Source organism: Neopsephotus bourkii, unplaced genomic scaffold (assembly GCF_033783945.1).
Source record: "Neopsephotus bourkii isolate Nb327-2 ecotype Australia unplaced genomic scaffold, CSIRO-AGI_Nbou_v1 NB_1780, whole genome shotgun sequence".
In the NCBI taxonomy this organism is placed as follows: Eukaryota; Metazoa; Chordata; class Aves; order Psittaciformes; family Psittacidae; genus Neopsephotus; species Neopsephotus bourkii.
In genome coordinates, this window is record NW_026902254.1 from 11,654,253 (window position 1) to 11,672,977 (window position 18,725).

Below are 18,725 nucleotides of genomic sequence, written 5' to 3' on the forward strand. Positions count from 1 at the left end.
TTTAATCGTGCCATCTGGTTAAATATATCATCTGCTTCTGAAGGAGAAATGCCATAATCAGAAACTGAAGTACAAAATACTGTTGATGGTCTGCTCTTTTTCCACAGAAAATAGAGGAAGGGAAATTAATCCAGGATGAGAGCAGGAAAAATAATCTGAATGAGAGAGTAGTCTGCTTTAGACTCTCCGTCAGTAAATGTTGTCAGCGAGAGGCACAACAAGAAGTTTACTAATATGCAATAAATTTACTCTTTTTCAGAAGAGGCTAAGGTATACAAATTGGAGAAAATCAATGGAAATCATATTTGTACCATTAGCAAATCCAAGTAGTACTGCAGAAATCACCAGCAAAGCAAACTGCTAAAATGCAGTCAATTGTGGGTTTATTTTATCTTGTGTGATAATGGAATCTTTAGCTAAGAGTATAATCCCGGTCTGTGCTCAGTAAATCTCCTCATTACAGAGTTCATGTCCCTCACTTTAAAGACATGAGTTCACTAACAGCTTTAAATTAACCTAGAGTTCTTTTAGTGCCCCATTATGAAATCACTGCAACGGGTCAGCTCAAATAACTGACAAGCATATTTATGTTGATTAATTCTGACAAATTTGACCCTGTGATTTGTTCCTTTTTATTCTTATTGGCAGGGTTACACCCTTCTAAGACTAAATTAGAGCTACAAAAGCATCTAACAACACTAAATAACCAGGAGCAGGCCTCTGTTTTTGAAGAGGTTAAGGTAAGCTCTGTGTTTCCTACAAGATTTTAAAGCAATTGAAGTTTTTGCTAACATCAGCATCAAGCACCAAAGTTGTGGGTTTATTTGTGAATTATCTTCATTTAATAGACTGTTAATCACCTTGTGCTTTAATTTCAATAACATTATTTTTTAGAGCTGTTAAAAACTTGTCCTTTTATAACAGTGGCTCATTTTACTCGTTTTTCTTCTGCTTTCAATGAAAAAAGTTGACTTCTCGCTGAGTAAAAATGCACACATTTTTTGCAGGTGAAAGCAAAATAAAATTGTGAGAACATTCAACTGTTAACTTGACCAAACCAAATGACTGTAACATTCCCAGATCAAAAGAATTCCTGCTTAACATTTATCCTTGATCTTAATACTTGTCAAACTAACTTAAAAAGTTTAACTTTCTATCTTCTGAATTAAATCCATTTTAGCACAGAGGAAAGCATAGTGGATGTAAGACAGATGAACACTGTAGGAAATGTCTTTGGGATTGGCACACTATTGAAGATTAGGGAATTTCAGACATTTTAAAAATAATATTTCCTTCCTCTCTTGAATCATTTCAGTCTCTTTGTGTGTTTCCTTGTGGCAGTTTATCATCCAGTACCAAATTTGGAAGTTACTCTGCGGGACTGATTCCATGACCTAAGTAATTAGTATATAGTAGCTAGCTGGCACTGTTGCCTTTTAGTATTCTGTACACATTTTAAAGATCTAAAGCTTCCAGTAGTCACAGAAAACTGTTAATTGATTCTGATGAGAGTCTGCAAATGTTTAACTTGGTCAAACCAAGGGTATGTCTCTCCTGTCTGCCTTTTTCAGCTGATTTTTTTGAGTTGAACTGCCTGACATTTTAGTTGTAGCGTTCTCAGAGCTCCATATGTTGTAACCATGATTTGCATTTTTTTATAACCGTCTTTCTAAAGATATTTTTATTAATCTGATGTGCTACCTTGGCATTGCCTAATTCATAAGTTACCAGCTGCATTACCTCAGTAGTCTTAGAACAGCATATACTTTTCAAAAGTTAGGTTTCTGAAATTGAATTCTATAATAACTTCTTCTAAAAGTATTTTCATTTACAGTAGTTCAGATCTAAATAGAATGCAGCAGGGAAACATATGTTCACCTTGTGCACTGTTTTTTAAAATACCTGTATCATTTCCTAAAACTGAAATGTCCAGTGAGGTTTTCTAGCAGAAGGGTTTTGCAGCAGAACCACAGTATTTTGGTTTTCTGCACATCAAAAGCAGATTGGAAAAATATTTTTATGTCTTAATATGCTTTTGACAATTTAATACGTCCAGAGTTGTCTTTTCATGTAAATTCTGCTGTGTATGGTGAGGTCAAGTGTTTCCATACCTGTGTTCTTTGCCTGGGACACTGGTGCCCTCTGGTGGACTGGAGTCCAAGTTAAACTGGTTCTTAGCGATGTATTGACAGTCAGATTGTAAGAGGAAATATATGCTGTTATACAAATGTATAATTACTATGCTTGTGGTGTTTTCAATTAAAGAAATTAAGACCAAGGAATGATCAAAAAGAGAATGAGTTGGTTATCTCTGTTTTGAGAAACATGTATGAAGAAAAACAGAAGGACCATATCCATGTTGGAGAAGCAAAACAGGTAAGTAAGTAATCGCTAAGTTTTAGTTCATGTAAGGAGGATCCATGGAAAAAAAAAACACCTCCATTCCATTTTTATATTTTTCCAAAGGCAAATTTCCATCACTGGCATTTTGGAACTTCAGACTGTTGGGAGCGGTGAACACTGGTTTTGCTTATGATTCATAGGCTGTTGTTCTGTGCCACAACAGGCATATCTGATTTTGAGGTACCCAGTACAGTCTGATTTCAGGCCTAGGAGATAAGTATGCAAACAAGGTAGACCACTGATCTGATTGTTGCTCTCTTCTCACTGCAATGAAAATTCGTTGTGTGTGAGAGAACGAATTTGTAATTGTTCTCAGATAGTCTGTGGCATTTGCCATCCCACTGTCTGTATGAGTCATTGTCCTGACAAACAGACTGGATTTGATTCTTGATAAAGACTTACATTTACTTAATAGCTAGAAGTTACTTACTTGTACAAACCACCTTTTGAAGTGGCCTCAAGGAGGAGTAGCTGAGTAGGATTGCTGCAGAAACCACATCTGCAACTCGTCCATTTCTGCAGAGCTGTGTTACCTTTCATTCTGTATCAGGTTGTATTACTGCTGTTTAATTGGCTATTTATACAGCACAGTTAAGATTTTTCAGAAGGGATTAGTGATTTTGGATGCCTTGCTTTGTGACTAACTAACTAACTTGAGACACCTCATGGATGTTTGTGTTTAAAAGAGGATCAGCACCAGTTCTCTGAAAACTTTCAGTTCCAGTTGTTTGACCCTTTTAAAAATCTTGGCTGTCCCACCACTGCTGGCTGGTAATTTCACCATGATGACTGCTGTTGTCCGTTTGTGATAGAAACTAGCAAGTATATATATGGAGTCTAATGAGACCCAGAAGGAATTTGGGACATAGCAGCAAGTCTTTATTTACTGTTTGTTCACTTTGCTAATCTCCTCTTTATGGCTTACTAGCTAACTATTGACCTCCCTGAGGAAGCAAGAAGAAAACTTTGCATGTTTTGTTCTCTGATTTTTTGCCTTGGGCATCTCACCAGAAATACACTTTTAAGAAAAGAGCATTGTAGTTGTGGTCTGACAGGAAGAAACATTGCCTGAGGTCCTCTATCATCATACCTGAAATATTTTTATTTGGTCTAATGACAGCCGATTATCAGATAGTTGTCAGTAATGAATGGCTTGGAAATAGGGATATAGGAAGCAAGATAATATCTTGATATGTCTTCAGTGTGATTTGAAAATCCCTAAGGCCTGCTGCAGTCTGTTTACCCAGTTTCTGGAACCAAAATTGGTTAATCTCATGTTTGCAAAGATGCCAATGCTCTAACAACAGAGTTGACTTGCCCTTAGTCCATCATTTGTCTTAGCACAACATTTTATATTTACTCTGATAATTTATCTCCAGCGCTGTGTAATAGCAGATACCTTTGAACATGTACACTGGCAGTGTTTTTTTTCTCAGCAGTTATTAACCCCTAACACCCTCATGTCCTTGTTCCCTTCTTTTCTGCAAAGGTATTCACTTTACTGCTTTTCATAATATTTTTTTTCCTAATATTTAAATCAGGGGAGGGAAGAATGTAAAGAAAAAAAAAAATCCAACCCCAAAACCTGATATTAGTACATGGGTTTTATCTAACAAAAATGACCTTCAAATTAAGTGTCTTTTTCATAAGAATGTAATAGCAGGCAGTATCTAATTTGCTCTTTGTGGATAAAATAAGTGAAGGTTAAAAGAAAATAAACATTCGGGGCTCTAAATTTAGAGCCAAAAAAGGTAGAGCAGCCTTAAGATGAAGCCCAAAAACAACACTGAAAATTGTGTTCTGGTATCAGCTGCAGGTATTAGGTTTAGATGGTAATATTTGCATCATAGAGTCATTTTTGTATTTGCTGCACTGGTCTTTGCAAGCACTAAAAATGAACTGAAATATTTATTTAAAAAGAAAACTCTCAATAGACTGTTAGCTTTAAGATGGAACTATTTCAACTGGTGAAACATACAGAAAAATCAGGTTATTATACATCTTCCTGACCTTTAAGAAGCCCTGTTTTAATATAGTGGAGACACTTGAGAGTTTTTGTTAATGATGAGCTTCACCATTTTTGATTAATTTCTTGGCAAGAAAAGTAAATCCATTCAGCAATCTCTAATCTGTTACACTTAAACATTTGGAATTTGTACAGTTGTACTTTATTGTTAAAGAATATTTTCCAGCACAGCCATAGATCCATATTGAAGGGGCACTTCTTCTGAAGCTGCTACATTTCCTTTAGGAGATTTCCTGGTCTCATGTTAGGATAGTTTGTTAAATTTCAGTATAAATATCAAAAGATCAAAATGCATGAAACGCCAAGGACACCAGAAGAAAGTATTGATCCAGGTCATGGAAGCCTTCAGACTGTTCACTGAGATCCTGCTCCATGCTCTTGAGTATTTCACATTTATATTTTTAAATACTTGCAGACTTCACAACCCCCTACTGAGAATGCTGTAAATGAAGTGCCCAGCAGTACTTCGAGATTCAGATTAGATATGTTAAAGAACAAAGCAAAAAGATCCCTGACAGAATCATTTGAAAGCATTTTGTCACGTGTAAGTATCATCATGTTTATTGCCTCTGAACATAATTTCATTGTTTTATTTATTTGAATGATAGAAAAGTAATATTTGTTATCTTTCCAGGTTGAATGCCAAACAACAAATATTAAAGGAACAAAAATTTGGCAGTCTCATTCTCCTCAGCAGTTAAATTGAACAAAAACCTAGTACAGTTTATTAGCTCATAGACATGCAACTAGTAGTGACAAAACAAGGCTTTCAAAGGTTATTTCAGACACTGTATCTAACCTGCTTCCATGAAACAAATGATGGCAAAAGCATGTTCTCTCTGTTATTATTATGCTCATAGAGAAGATTTTTAGTTGAATATCTCCCCTCATTACTTACCAGCCAGCATTTCTAGAGTTCACCCCTGTAAAATTCTGCTGTGAGCATGTTCAGTGTATGAGACATAATGATAGTGGTGCTACACAAAGTATAGTAGCTACTGTTCTAATTTTTGTCAGTTTGTCCTGACCAGCATAAGGTGTCTTCCCATAAGCACAGCTGTATATTGATTGCATTTTCATTGTCATGGCTGTTTTGATGGAAATTCTTTATTTTTATTAGATCTGAGGCATTTTGCCTGATATTCAAGGAGAGTATAGTCATTATTGTGAATAATGATAACATTTTGTATTTTATCTAGAATAACAGCTCAAAGAGAACATAAACCTTAACTTCAGAACATAAAAAAAATATATCATTTAAGGTGAGGAAGACAGAAATTCCATAGTTGTGTCAGCATATAAGAACCCAGTAGTTTCTTGATATTTCTCTTGGCTACATAAAAACATTATAGAAAAATACTGTTGAACAGATTATGCAAAAATATTTATGCTTTCTGATTTGTAGCCATTGAAATGATAATACCAGAAATGATGTTCTGTTGTGTATTAAATCTATATGGTTTTAAGAGCTTTATAAGCCTTCTTGTTTCTTTGTATCTTGGCAAGAACTACCTAGTGTCAAAATTTCCCATTTGGAATTCAGAAGGTACTTTAACAGTAGTTACAGTACATTTATTCAGTATGTGATTATGTACGTATCATGGAAAGCACATCATTTCCCATGAGAATTCCTCAATTCCACCAGATCCTTTAGAATGTCCTGAATGAAGCCTTTGTTTCTCACAAGGGCAAAGGCTGTTCTTAGACATTTCAGGAAATTTAATTTGGATACTGTATTTGAAAATTAAAGATCCTGACTATGCTACACAAATCTTTTTTTGGTATTCCTACACATCATAATCCTAACTGCTGGTGTGCTTTATCTCTGCAGGGCAGTAAAGCCAGAGGTCCGCTGGATAGTGCTGGTGCTGTGGATTTGGACAGTTCTATATCCAGTTCTTTAAACAGCACACGTAAAGTAAGTAGTCTGGGGTGAATGTATATACTTGGAAACTTCAAATAATATTCCCTGAAAAAAATAGTCAGATGTGAAATGTGGTTATCAACCACTCATATAACTGTTCTGTTCTAGCATCTTGCATTTTGTTCTGATTTTTTTTTGGGGAGTAAGCAAGCTAACTGATTGTATGTGAAAGGAAATAAACCCTAGAGCAATCAAACAATATGATAAAACAGTATCACAGAGTAGGGAGGGTAGGTATATCCTTTTCTTCCTACCTGCAAGAGTCCTTTTGCCACTTACTTATCCATAGGTTCCATCTTTATTCCTGTACCAAGTCCCTCTGAGGGACAGGGCTGCATTCATTGCAGGCAGCCACTTGGATCAGTGACTGCCTTTCCCTTTGCCCCATGTCATCCCTTCCTCACACTCTGCTGGACTCCAGCTTGAAGCAATATTTAAGTTCTTTAGAATTTGCTAGTTGATTATCCAAATCATTTTTCATGTATGGAATTTGTCAGAATGTGTGCGAGTCCTGTGAGGGACAGCTTGAGCAAAATCATTTCCTACTTTACTCTGGTAACAGACTTTCAGGCTAAGAAATAGCAGTCGTGTCAATACAATGGTGACATGTAAGATGCTGTTATCTCTAGAGCTTCACTGGAGATTTCTGTACTGTTCGGCATGATGGGATTCTTAGTAAATCTGTGTTCCTGTTCTCTGGAATTTTCAAGTTGCTTTCAGGCTTTTCATTCTGTTCCCTATGCTATTAAAAGAGAACAGTGCAATTGGGTCTCTATTTGAAATAAAAAAGCCATGTTACTGTAAATAAACATATATTTTTTATATATCTTATTGTGTGAGTCTGTATATGTGAAATAAAATATTATATAAATCATCTGAATCTTGCAAGAATGTGCGGTAAAATAAATGCAGTAACTACCATGCTGCTGATCCTAATGTGGTTGGTTTCAGCCCTGAAAGTGCATAGTGTGAATGCAGCATTGAATTAATCAGAATCATAAAACTCAAATAAAAGGTCAAGTAATTTCCCCTTTTTTGCATGGTTGGAAAGCTTTTAGTCTGAATAAAACAATATAAGCAAGCAGCATAGAAGAAGACAGTCATCTTCTATGGGGGCAGCCTAGTACTCTGCAGGTTTGGATACAGCTGTTGATTTTTCTCTAGTGCCTCATCACCTATGGACTCCTGACTTCAGGTAGTCAAGAATCTATTCTTACTGCTTATGTTTTTGAAAGAATGGCCAGCTCTGCAAGAAACACATGAGGTGGTGAATGAAGAAAAATGCATGGTTTTGGACTGAAACAGGCATCTGATCATAGGAATGCTATATTCTCAGATGGGGTGCAATCTATATAGTATTCTGAAATGTCAGCCTTTTCATTGCTGTCACTGTTACCCAAATCTGACTCTTCTGTTCTGACCCCATTTCTTCTGAGTTGTATTTGACATACTGTAAAATACAATTACTCTCAAAATAACTTTTCCTCTCTAAAATGGAGACTCTGATTTTTGACCTACATTAATAACAAAGACATAAACCATCAAAGATTCTTTCTTTAGGCTATCATGATAAAACATGCAAGTTTAAAGCAGATCTCTGGGATGTGAATGATGATATGAGACTGCAACCTCAAAGACTGATAACTCTTGATAAGATTGATAACCTTATGTCTTGCACTGCTAGGAAGCACCATTGTGTGAAAAGGATAAAGACAGACTTCCTGCGCTTCCTACAGAAAACACTGTCAAGACCAGTGGATCAGTGGGTGATCTCTCCAGTGATGCAGATGATTCCCCAGTTGAGCAGTTACCTCAGCAAAGCTTTCGGAGGCGGGCAAACACGCTGAGTCATTTGCCAACAGAAAGCCAGGAATCTCTGGTACCTGTTGAAACATCGCCGTCTGTTCCCCAGAGGAAACTTATGAGGTATCACTCAGTGAGCACAGAGACTCCTCACAAAAGAAAGTAAGACTTACTAAAAGCAGGCTATGATTTTGTTTGTTGAGGACATATTTTGGGATGATAATTGCATACCAGGTATGTCCTCTTAATGGATAAGAAATGTATCACAGCAGTGTGTCACTCACTGGAGGTTTGTAGGTATTCTGTTTAAAAACACTTTTAGCCCTGTGTACTCCACAGAGGAGAGAAAATATAAGATGTTGTAGTTCCACAGTATAAGTGTAAGCGCAACGTAGGATTGCTCCTATGGGGTTTTATTATATTTTTTCAAGCAATATTCCTTAATGCTGGTTGTTTCGCTCTGCAAGCAGCATAAAGAAATGCTACTTCTTATTCTCTATAGAGAAAATTCTGGTAGCATTTGTGATCCTGAAAACCTTACTAGTTGGTGAATTCATGTGTGAGTTCACAATAACACAAAAACTGACATAAATTACCTAATTCTTGATAGAGGTGAGGCTCCTGTCTAACTTTTCAACAAGTCTATATAGACTTTACTCATAAAACCAAGTTACTGCTTGCCTTCATGCTAATATTCTTCAAACTGTCCTCCTTCAAAAGCCTGCCTCCACATCTCTAAAGTCTTCTCTTAACTTTATGGCAGTTTTCTTCGCTCCCTGTATCTGGCTTTTCCCAATTACTATGGAAACACTCTGTAGGCTTCTGTTTGGCTGCCAAGATGCTTGTTTACACAAGTTAGACAGTAGGAAATCTGAATGTATTTCAGCTCATTTTTTCTCTGCAGGAGGTGGGGCAGTAAAAAAAACATGCCTGCAATAGGTGATGACAGTGAAAAAAGGGGAATTATAGTATTTGACATGAAACATGCCCTGGGTTGCCTTTTTGTCCCTTCTTTGAACCTTTTTAATTCTAAAATACTAGAAGTTTTTTGTAGTGCAATTTAAGACTTGCAGTGTTTGTTGAGAGTTGCCCTGATGTTTGTAGCTGCTTGCTCAATCAATTCTTATTGTACTGTAGGAATGCAGCTAGAAATTAAGTACATTTTTAATTTCCTTGGTTATTTTTATTTGGGTTTGATCATGTAATTTTTAGTAACACTGAGTGTGCATGCTCCCTCACATAAAGCAAAAAGAAATCACTGCTTCCCTTTTTAGCAAAAGTATAGAACCAGAGGAAATGGAAAACTTAGAGGAAATGGAAAAATCACTGGAATTACAGACTTTTAACGATTCTTGAACATTTTATAAGTGTTTTTGAACAGCTTACCTTAATTCTTAAATTGTTTCCAAAGTGTAAGTAAATTCACTTCTTCATGTAGCATTTCACTTCTCATCCATTAGAGCTCTTGATCATATGCCTGGCTTTATCATAGAAATCAAGAGGAAGTGCATATGAGGGAGAAGAAAGGGGTGTGTCAGTGACAGGTTTTGGGGAGTTTAAATACAGTCATATGCTGAAATGCCTCGCTGAAGCCTGTAAATGTGTATGTGGGACTTTGCTGATTGGGTTAAAATGTTCAGCCTCTTACTGCATTAACTGTGGAAAACATAGGAACTGGCTCATTTGTATATGGCAGGTCTCTTTCAAAGATTAGAGAAGTGATTCCCCTTTTTATTTTTTTTTCTTCCCCTTTCCCCTTTTTTCCTCTCTGTTTTGTTCTTTGTGCTACCTCAACTCCATCACTGGTTGGAATCCCACTATATGGTTTGAAAACATCTGTTGGTGAATCTAAAAGTTCTTCTGGTCAACTTGCACGTTCTCCTACTCTAACTCGTCTTAATCCTTCGGCCTCTTCACCCAACTTCTTTAAATACCTAAGGCATAATTCAAGCGGAGAACAAAGTGGGCATTTTGCGCAGAAGAGGTGAGCCAGCTAGCATAGTTTGGAGAAGTGTTTGTTTTACCATGTCATAAATGTGAAGCTGTAGTGTAAATAATTTAATACAGACCAAAGGTCGTAGATTTTTATGGGAGAGGGGACTAACTGCTCCGCTACTGAATGCAGAGCTGCTACCCATGTAATTTTTTTGTTTAATAAATTATTTCAGACACATGGGCACATGACTTGCTTTGGAAAAACTGGCTCTAAAGAAACTTGTTATGCAGCAGACAGCAGCACTACTTAAATTGTGTGAGGAATAAGTTGCCAAGAACGTGTGATTCAGCTCACTTTGTCCTTCCTGAATCATACAGTTCTGTTCTGCTTTGTTCATGATAACACACAAACATATTACTATTTTGTGCCTGACATTAAGGGCAAATTGGCAAAGTTAAATAAATGGGGCAAGAAGTAGGACTGTGGAGAGCTGATTACAAAGAAAACCCACAACCAAAAATCACAAACAGGAAAACATTCCCCCCAGAACCAGTCAGAAAACCCCGACCACCAGCTTATGTATTTGTGGTGGTTACTTTGAGCAATATCAAATAATATTTTTCTGTGCCTCCTTTCTTAGAAATTCTTTACGTATAGAGAATGTTGAGCAAAAGACATTAACCCATCATTTCCCTGAAAATCTGAAACAAGTAGCTCCCTAAAAATCTTAACCATGCAACTCTTTCTTAAGTTCCTTGAGCTAAAACTGTTTATTTTAGCTCAAAAGGCTAATGAGACCAAACATCCTTGGAAGTGCTGTTTACAGTCATTGACCATTGGCAGGCAATTTTTTTTTTTGCTGTTGTTGTTTATTGTTTGGTTTTGTTCTCTCAGGTGAAGGTTTCCTGTTTTTCCAAAGTGTTGATTCTTCTGACCATGAGAAAATACTCAATTGAGAACCTTGTTTCACCAGTTCCTTCAGTTATATTTGTGAACCAGCATCTCTTTAATTTAGCTTCACCTCAGAAGTATGGTGTAGGAAATGAGTTTATTTTACTCTTCATTTTAATTCTGCATGCAGAATAGCAACTTCTTCCCTTTCCCTGTCATTTAAGGGTATACCATATAAAACCTCTAAGAAACAAGACTGAAAATGGAAATTTATAGGGATTATCAAATGGGTTAATGAGTTTAAATCAATAAAGTTGAGCTACCTAAATTGATTGTATTCTGTAAGTGAAATTGCCATGCAATTGTGATGGATTTACAATATGACTTTAAGCAAAACCTCTTTGCAGGGCACACTGTGCAACAACCTTATCGCCTTCATGCTCAATACCATCTGATAAAGAACAGCTTTGCTTCATACTAGTGCTTTTCTCAGGGTATCTCCATCCCCCTCACATCTTCAGGAGACAGTGCTAAATGCCATCCAGATATATAATTTGAGGATTATCAGAAGCAGTTCTTTTTTAAACTTAGTTCTTCAGGAGTAAATTTTCCTACTCGCGTACTTTTGTGTACTCTTCTGAGAAAAGGCCTTGTAGTATCATTAGCCAAATAATTTTATATTTTTTAATTCCCTGCAAAGCCTGTTCATTATCTGAGTTGTTCTCACTTCCATCTATTGGCATTCTCTGAGCATGTTAGGGGCTTGTTATTTTAAAAGAGAGCAACATTATGTTGGCCAGAAGACTGCTGATGAAATTTGGTTAGTGCTCCTGTCTGTTGCATAAATACAGCCACAGTCCTAAATGATCAGTCAGAAGGCTCAACTTTTAACTTAAAAGTTCCAAGCTTGTCTGTTAATGCTTCACAGAATGTTTTTTGCCAAAGTCTTAGTTTTCATCTGCCACTGCAATGATTATCAGTGTCAGCTTTTCCTAACCTCTTCCCCCCAACTTGGTCTTTGAGACTGGTATTTAAGTAAATGTGCAATGATAAAGTTGGCATCAGTTCTGATTAGATTAAAGGACTTTAGTTGAAACATACACTAAGTATCTTAGAATACAGCAAAGAATAATAACTTTACTGGAAGTACATTTATTTATGTTGGAACATTTTAGTTTGCCTAAACAAATATGTATTTCAAAGTAGCACATTATTAGCAGTTTCAGTTTTGGCTTTGGTTTCCTTGATATTCAGGCCTTCAGGATTAAGCTGCTTCTTGTTTGAAACTAGCAGTATGTATTATTTTTATTCTGTGGATTTATACTTCTTTATTCTAAACTATGCTTTTCCCAACTGCACTCTCAGCATCTCCTACCGTACTGCCTTAAGGAAAAAGCTTCATTCTTCCTCTTCTGTGCCAAATTTCTTAAAATTTCTGGCTCCTGTAGATGAAAATAACACCTCTGACTTTAGGAGCACAAGGTAGGGTTCTCTCTTAAAGCCTGCAGGTAAAACTGTTTTCAAAGGTTTGTTTAAACTATTTCAAATGCTTCTTGCACTTGCAAAATGTGATTTGTGCAACAGTTCACTTGCATGTATTCTGCATGTGATTGCTGTCAAAAGGATGGAGCTGTACCAGACTCCTTGCCCATTACAGTTGCAGAACTTAGCCATTTTGATGTTATAATGATCCTGCAACCTCCACCTATGCACTTCAGTGATTATTCCTGCCAAAGCATTGTATTGGCAGTTTTCAGTTAAGAGAATATACATGGTTCATCCTAAGTAGGATGGAATAAGCAAAGAATAGTTTAAAGATGTAACAACTGAGAGTTACTAATGGGATTTTTAGTAGGAAAACAACATTGCTGTTCACTATTTTGTTTAATATTCTGAATACAAAGCTTTGTATGTAGTTTGTGTACATCAAATGAGTAACATACAAGGTTCCTAAACACTATTCCAAAGGTTGTTGTCTATTTCAAATGGTGAGTTGTGAACACAAAGGGCAAAAGTTTTGCTCTAAGTCTGTTTTGTGGATGAATATATTACATACCCAGTTCACAGAAGGTTACAAGTTTAGTTGGTGTTTATAAAGCTCCTTGATATATGCTGATAAAAGGTATCAACAGTTCTTTGTGCCTCCTATGAATAATTGCTAGATATTTTGGATGGCATTTAAATAGAATGGTAAAAATACATTATGGTGTATGTGTCTTTAATGCATTGGGTTTGCTGCAAAGAAAGCTGAGAACTGATTAAAACTGGAGAAGAGCTGCCGGGCCCTTTTGGTGAACCTGTGTGATGTTTGCAGCCTTGTATAAATCTGCTGCCACAAAGCAAGCTTCACTTACCCAACACTAAGCTTGACCCAGCACGTGCACAGCACACTGCACTCTGTAGTTGATGGTCACTGTTGTTACATGCACTGAAGACTGTGTCACTGATAGCAGATTCAGGCAAACTACTCACAAGCCATTCTGTGTTCACTGTTCTAGTGACTATGAATCTAAACACAGCCAGCAGGCCATTGGTGAGGACAGCCCTGTAAGGACACGACGGCATTCATGGAGGCAACAGATATTCCTGCGAGTGGCAACCCCTCAGAAAGCATGTGATTCTCCCAGTCGATATGATGGTAAAGTCTGTGTTTATTTGCTTCCATGAATGTTGTCAGTGGAGATAATGTGGATCATTTTGTCTACTGAGCAGACAAATTTGCCTGGTGCTTTGTTTGTACTGTCTTTGCACTTTCTCACCTACTCTTTGATCAAGCCAACCTCCTCAGCTGTTGAGGCTTTTAGTTTTCAGCTTTGGTATGTAACATAGTTTCAAAGTTGTGTCAAATTAACTAACTGGAGGAGCAATTATTGTTGTTTGTACTGTTTTAATGAGTTCTGGGTTTAAAAAAAGCATCACCAAGTATTGCTCTAGAAGAAAAGGTGAGGCTTCTGTTTCATCTTGCCATGCTGCAATATAGAACTCTGGACTAGAAAAATCCTGGCCTAGCAGAAGGAATTAAATTTCTTTTATGACCTCAGTTGAGTTCTGTAAAGTGTACTTCATACCAGACTGAATTTGACCACATGTATGCTGTTCCACTCTGTGACTTTTGCCACTTGAGCTACAGTTATCCACTGTTCTCATATTTATCTCCTGAAATTCTGTAAAGCTTAAGAACCACAGACTAGAAAAAAATCACTGCACATCAGAGTGCAGGTGCGACATTTTATCCTTCTCACTGAACCAGGTACTACAGCACATGCTGAGGCCAACAATACCTCAGAGAAGCTTGTGTCTGTAGATAATGGTCTCTGGCTCATTAAAGCTTGAATTTCACAGCTTGAGCTCTGCAAGCTTTACCTCCTTCTTGCATCTTAAAGAGAGACTTTGATTAATTGGACACAGCATATAACACAAGTGTTGTTAATGTAATGCTGGCAATGTAATTTGACTGATGTTGGGGAAGCTGTGTATGGGCATAGATGCCTCTTAAATTTAGTGTATTTTAGAATGAAGTGATCTCAAGAGCATGTTGTGTAAACACACTTTAAATGCTCCCGTATACTCAAGCCATTCTGTGAAGCTACTGATTTTTCAGATTTGATGCATCTTTTTGTGACTGGAAATAGTCTTACTTGTTTTTGAAAGCCACAAAACTTTTCCATATTAAATAGGAAAAAAAAATATCCTAAATTGCCTATTAAAGCATTTCCTCTGAGACATAATAGCTGCAAGATACAATCTTAACAACCTACAGCTGGATAAGCAGAATAGTTGGAGAAGCAAGTGTGGCCAAAATGAAAACAGGACGTACTATTAATAGATGTAGCAATTTAAAATATCTGGCCTTTTTCTTTACTGTTGTTTTCTTTTTCTGGTTTTGTTCCAATGTACATATTCAATTTATGAACCCAGAGAGAAAACTCAGAGTTAGGTTTTCTTCTTTACTTTATTTTATTATTATTTATAATAAGTATGGGGTTTTCTATTTGGGGTTTCATGCATCCCCTGGAACATTTCTGGCAGTAAAGAATACTCACTCATGTTCCAGCCTCTGTAGCCTTTAAGAGAGCTGCTATAAAGGTGATCTTACTTTGGACTCACCACCACAGTTAACTTAGTCACCTCTGTACTTCCAAAGTAAATGTAACTATCATTTATTGTCTTGTTCCTCTTTCTTTGGTACTGTCTTCAAGGAGAAGCAGCACATACATTGGAGTTTATTGATTTTGTAAGTTACTTGTACTTTTAGTCTTTCTCACTCTTTTTATCTTTATTTCCTTTGGAAACAGAAATTATGCAAACAGCTGATGTATCACCAAAAGATCAATTTCAGACCAGTTGAACAGAGGGCAAAGAAGGTTTTCAAGATAATGTTATATAGCATGTTCTGCAAACATAAGAATAAAGGGAGGGAAACAAGGGAACATTGTGAGTTTCCCTTTATATACTGACTCCTGTGACCAATTTCTCCATTCAAGTGCAGTAGTCCATACACCCATCCAGGGTACTCTGCAGGAGAGCAGTGAGAAAAAAACCTAGGGATTTTTTAAAAGTCCCAACCAGGAGACATGGATCTCTGTGAATCAGAGATGATAGGGTTATTCAGGCTTAGCATAGGCCTAAACTATGTACTACTTTGACCACATGTGGGCAGGCACTGTCAAGAAAATGATACAGATCTGTGGCAGTAACTTCTTTGGTTTGTAATCAGTAAATATGAGTATCTAAGACGTCACAAGAAACAGAGACAACTTTTAACTCTGTACACACAGGATGATCTAGATTCCTGTATTTGTGATTTGTATAGGCAAGTGGCGAGCTAGATCTCAGAATGGATTGTGTTTGTTGCCACGCTCTGTAGTTAATGCAGCAGGATAAGAAGGTGCATTTACTAAAATTTTGTTGTTGTTTTTTTTTAAAGCAAAACCCAGACAACTGGTACATAGCTTTGGCTTAAATTTTGAGGTTAATCTTACAAGGTTCTGAACTTTGGAAATGTCTGGTGTCCTGAGTTCTCACATGAAGCTGACAACACTTTGAGTCCCACTGTCCTGCACTTCTGGATCCTTTACTTGTTTAGGATCCAGATATTTGAGCTAAAACTTATTTCCTGTAGCTCAGCTGGAAAGAAATGATTGCTGGCAGCGCTTTGGTGGTTGCATTGTGTATACTAGGCAGAGGTCATACTGTTTGTTTTGCAGACACCATTATTTAAAAGGAGAGGTTTATTGTACATGGAGGAAGGTGTCCAGGAGTGTAGTAAAATGAAAAACAGTTCTAAATCAGTAGGATATTAAAAAAAAAAAAAAAGGATTGCAAATAGATACACTTAGAAAGCCATTTTTGTCTCGACAGTTGAGATTCCTGCCTTGCTTGAAGACCAGACTCAATCCAGCTGCACTTGGGCAAGATGAGCAAGTGCTCTGAGACAACAGAAAGCCTGAGATTTAGGAGAATCTTACTTTTGGTTGTTATGGGAGCAATGTCCCAAGTGCAGGTCCTCTTTCAGCCACCTCCTGCCTGTGGATGCTACCAGTTTCCCCTTTCCTTGCTATTTTCCCCTGCTTCTGTACATAACTTTACAATGAAACACATGACTGCATTTTTTGCATTATGCAATTCGCTGCCTGGCAGGACAGCGAGGTGATGTCTCATGAACCTGAAGAGGAGGCTGATCTCCACTTTGGAGATCTGGAAAGGATTTTCTGCATAGGTGAAATATTCAGCAGAAATTTTTATTTCTTTCCAGCTGGCAGCTTGATGTTTTCAGGGTTGAATTATGGTAGTTCTATTGTAGCAAGCTACAGTTCAAATGTCCAACTTCACCTCCTGCTGTTTGCCACTTCCCATGGAATGGTTGTGCTGCTGCGGGTGGTGTGGAACACAGAGAGGAAGCATTTCTGTCACACCACCACCACCACCTTGAGACATACTCAGTGTCTTGTCCTCTGATATTTTTCTTTTTTGTTTATTTGTGGGGCAGAATTAGTGTTGTATCCTGCAAAGTGGAAAGACAAAAAAAGAGGAGCAAAGGTCACTTGCAAAATGGATCACATTTGGTGTGTTACAATTCTATATTTCTTTTGAAAGAAGGTTTTTGTTGATCTCTTTATATGATTTTTTTTTTTTACCTGTTTTCTCTATGAGTGCACAAAAGTCACTGGCTGTCCCACTCACTGTCTAAAACATTCTAAGTAATAAAAGTGTTTCTTCAGTTCTTTGATTTTTACCTTTATACCTGCCCATCCTACTTGCAGCTGAATCGTCATACCTCTAGAGTCTTTCTAATAAGGTCCACATTTTGTGGCTATGCAAATGGTTTAGGATGTCCTAGTTCTCTGTCTTCACTGTTAAAATGGGAAAGGAGCAGCCTGGTGATCATTGTAAGCCAGCTGAAATATGAGCTTACTCAGAAATGGTGGTTAGTTTCCAGTTGGATCAGTTTTCTAGTCCTACTCCTGGTATTACACAAACACTAGAGCAGGCACAGGGAGGCAAAGAGGGACACTTGCAGGGAAGCTGGAGGTTGGTGCTCTTACCCTGCTCAGAAGCAGGACACGCTTAGATCAGTGCAGAGTGATCACGAAACTTCACCTGGTGCTGCAGTGCAGCATACTTCTATTCAGCATCTACAAATCTCTGTGCAGTGGACTATTTTCACTACAATTTTCACATATTGACTGCAGAATTTGTCGCAGTGGGAGAACTGTTTTGCAGATTGTCAGAAACTCCCAGCAGGGTAAAGTCAAGTACTAGGTTTAAAGAGGGTGTGAACAGGTTCCTGAAGTAAGTGGTGGGAAAGTGATGATGTTTGTCATGAGCTGCAGGATGTTGGTGGCAGTAGACAGCAAGATTTTTAAAACAGCAGTGTCAATTGTAGAACGGATGATTTGTTTCAAAGGTGGACAGTGGGTTGGAATTACATGTTGGACAGTGAAAAATTGCAATTCAGAGGAATGAGATGCTCTTACATGACTGCGGAGATTCACTTATTTGTTTGCTAAGTTGGATTTTGTAATGTTTAAAATGCAACAAAGAAAAATAGTGTAAAGCAGAAAATAAAATGCTTAACGGAATTCTTCCATCCACGTTCTTGCCATATGTTGCTTGAGTTCTTAACCCTGGAGAACAGTTGTGACTGGTAAACACTGCATTTAGAGAGCCATCTGTAAACAGCTTTGTAGATGGGATGGTGATACCGCATTATATTTGAACCTCCTCCCTTTTAGCTTCCTATAAAAATAAAACAAGCCCTTTTTTTCTGCATGAAATGTTGCATTTTCTAGTCAAAGATGAATCTTGTTATCTTGGTTTTGGTATTTGAGGTTGGTTAAACTGAGTGCTTCTGGCAGAATGTTTTTAAAATTTAGGCCTTTAGGTGGGTTTGTCACGTCTTTGTTTTTTACTTTGCATGTGTGGTTTCTCTTAGTGGGTTTCCTTCTTTTCTTGTTTTGTGGAAAGCCTTGTTTAATACTGAGGTTGCTTGAATAGTGAATTACAAATGAAATTTTCTAAAAAATAGGGTTTAAGGCAACGTTTTAATAACTCACTGTTGGAATGTCTTCCCGCAGGTCCCAGCAAGTGCTCTATACTCATTGTAGCTGCTTCTGGAGCTAATGAAATTTCCTGTTCATATCATTACCAGTCAAATATTGTGTAATGAGTACTGCAGTCGTTAACCAACCTTTATTTAGTGTGGTGCCTGGGAGTAATATACTGTGATACTTTCTTCATAA

The 18,725-nt window shown here is 37.3% G+C and overlaps 1 protein-coding gene across 8 annotated transcripts in view; it reads left to right on the forward strand.

The window, feature by feature from the left end:
• The window catches only part of TBC1D1 (TBC1 domain family member 1), a 100,760-nt gene that overhangs the window by 56,131 nt on the left and 25,904 nt on the right, over positions 1 to 18,725 (forward strand). For 3 of the 8 annotated variants that reach the window (XM_061379679.1, XM_061379674.1, XM_061379682.1), the window contains 8 exons: positions 649 to 740; positions 2,266 to 2,376; positions 4,845 to 4,973; positions 6,261 to 6,347; positions 8,038 to 8,318; positions 10,012 to 10,140; positions 12,349 to 12,465; positions 13,482 to 13,621. In XM_061379679.1, coding sequence (XP_061235663.1) covers positions 649 to 740; positions 2,266 to 2,376; positions 4,845 to 4,973; positions 6,261 to 6,347; positions 8,038 to 8,318; positions 10,012 to 10,140; positions 12,349 to 12,465; positions 13,482 to 13,621 — 1,086 coding nt within the window. The remainder of the gene's footprint in view (positions 1 to 648; positions 741 to 2,265; positions 2,377 to 4,844; positions 4,974 to 6,260; positions 6,348 to 8,037; positions 8,319 to 10,011; positions 10,141 to 12,348; positions 12,466 to 13,481; positions 13,622 to 18,725) is intronic. The other 5 variants (XM_061379675.1, XM_061379677.1, XM_061379678.1 and 2 more) reach the window with 5 other exon arrangements.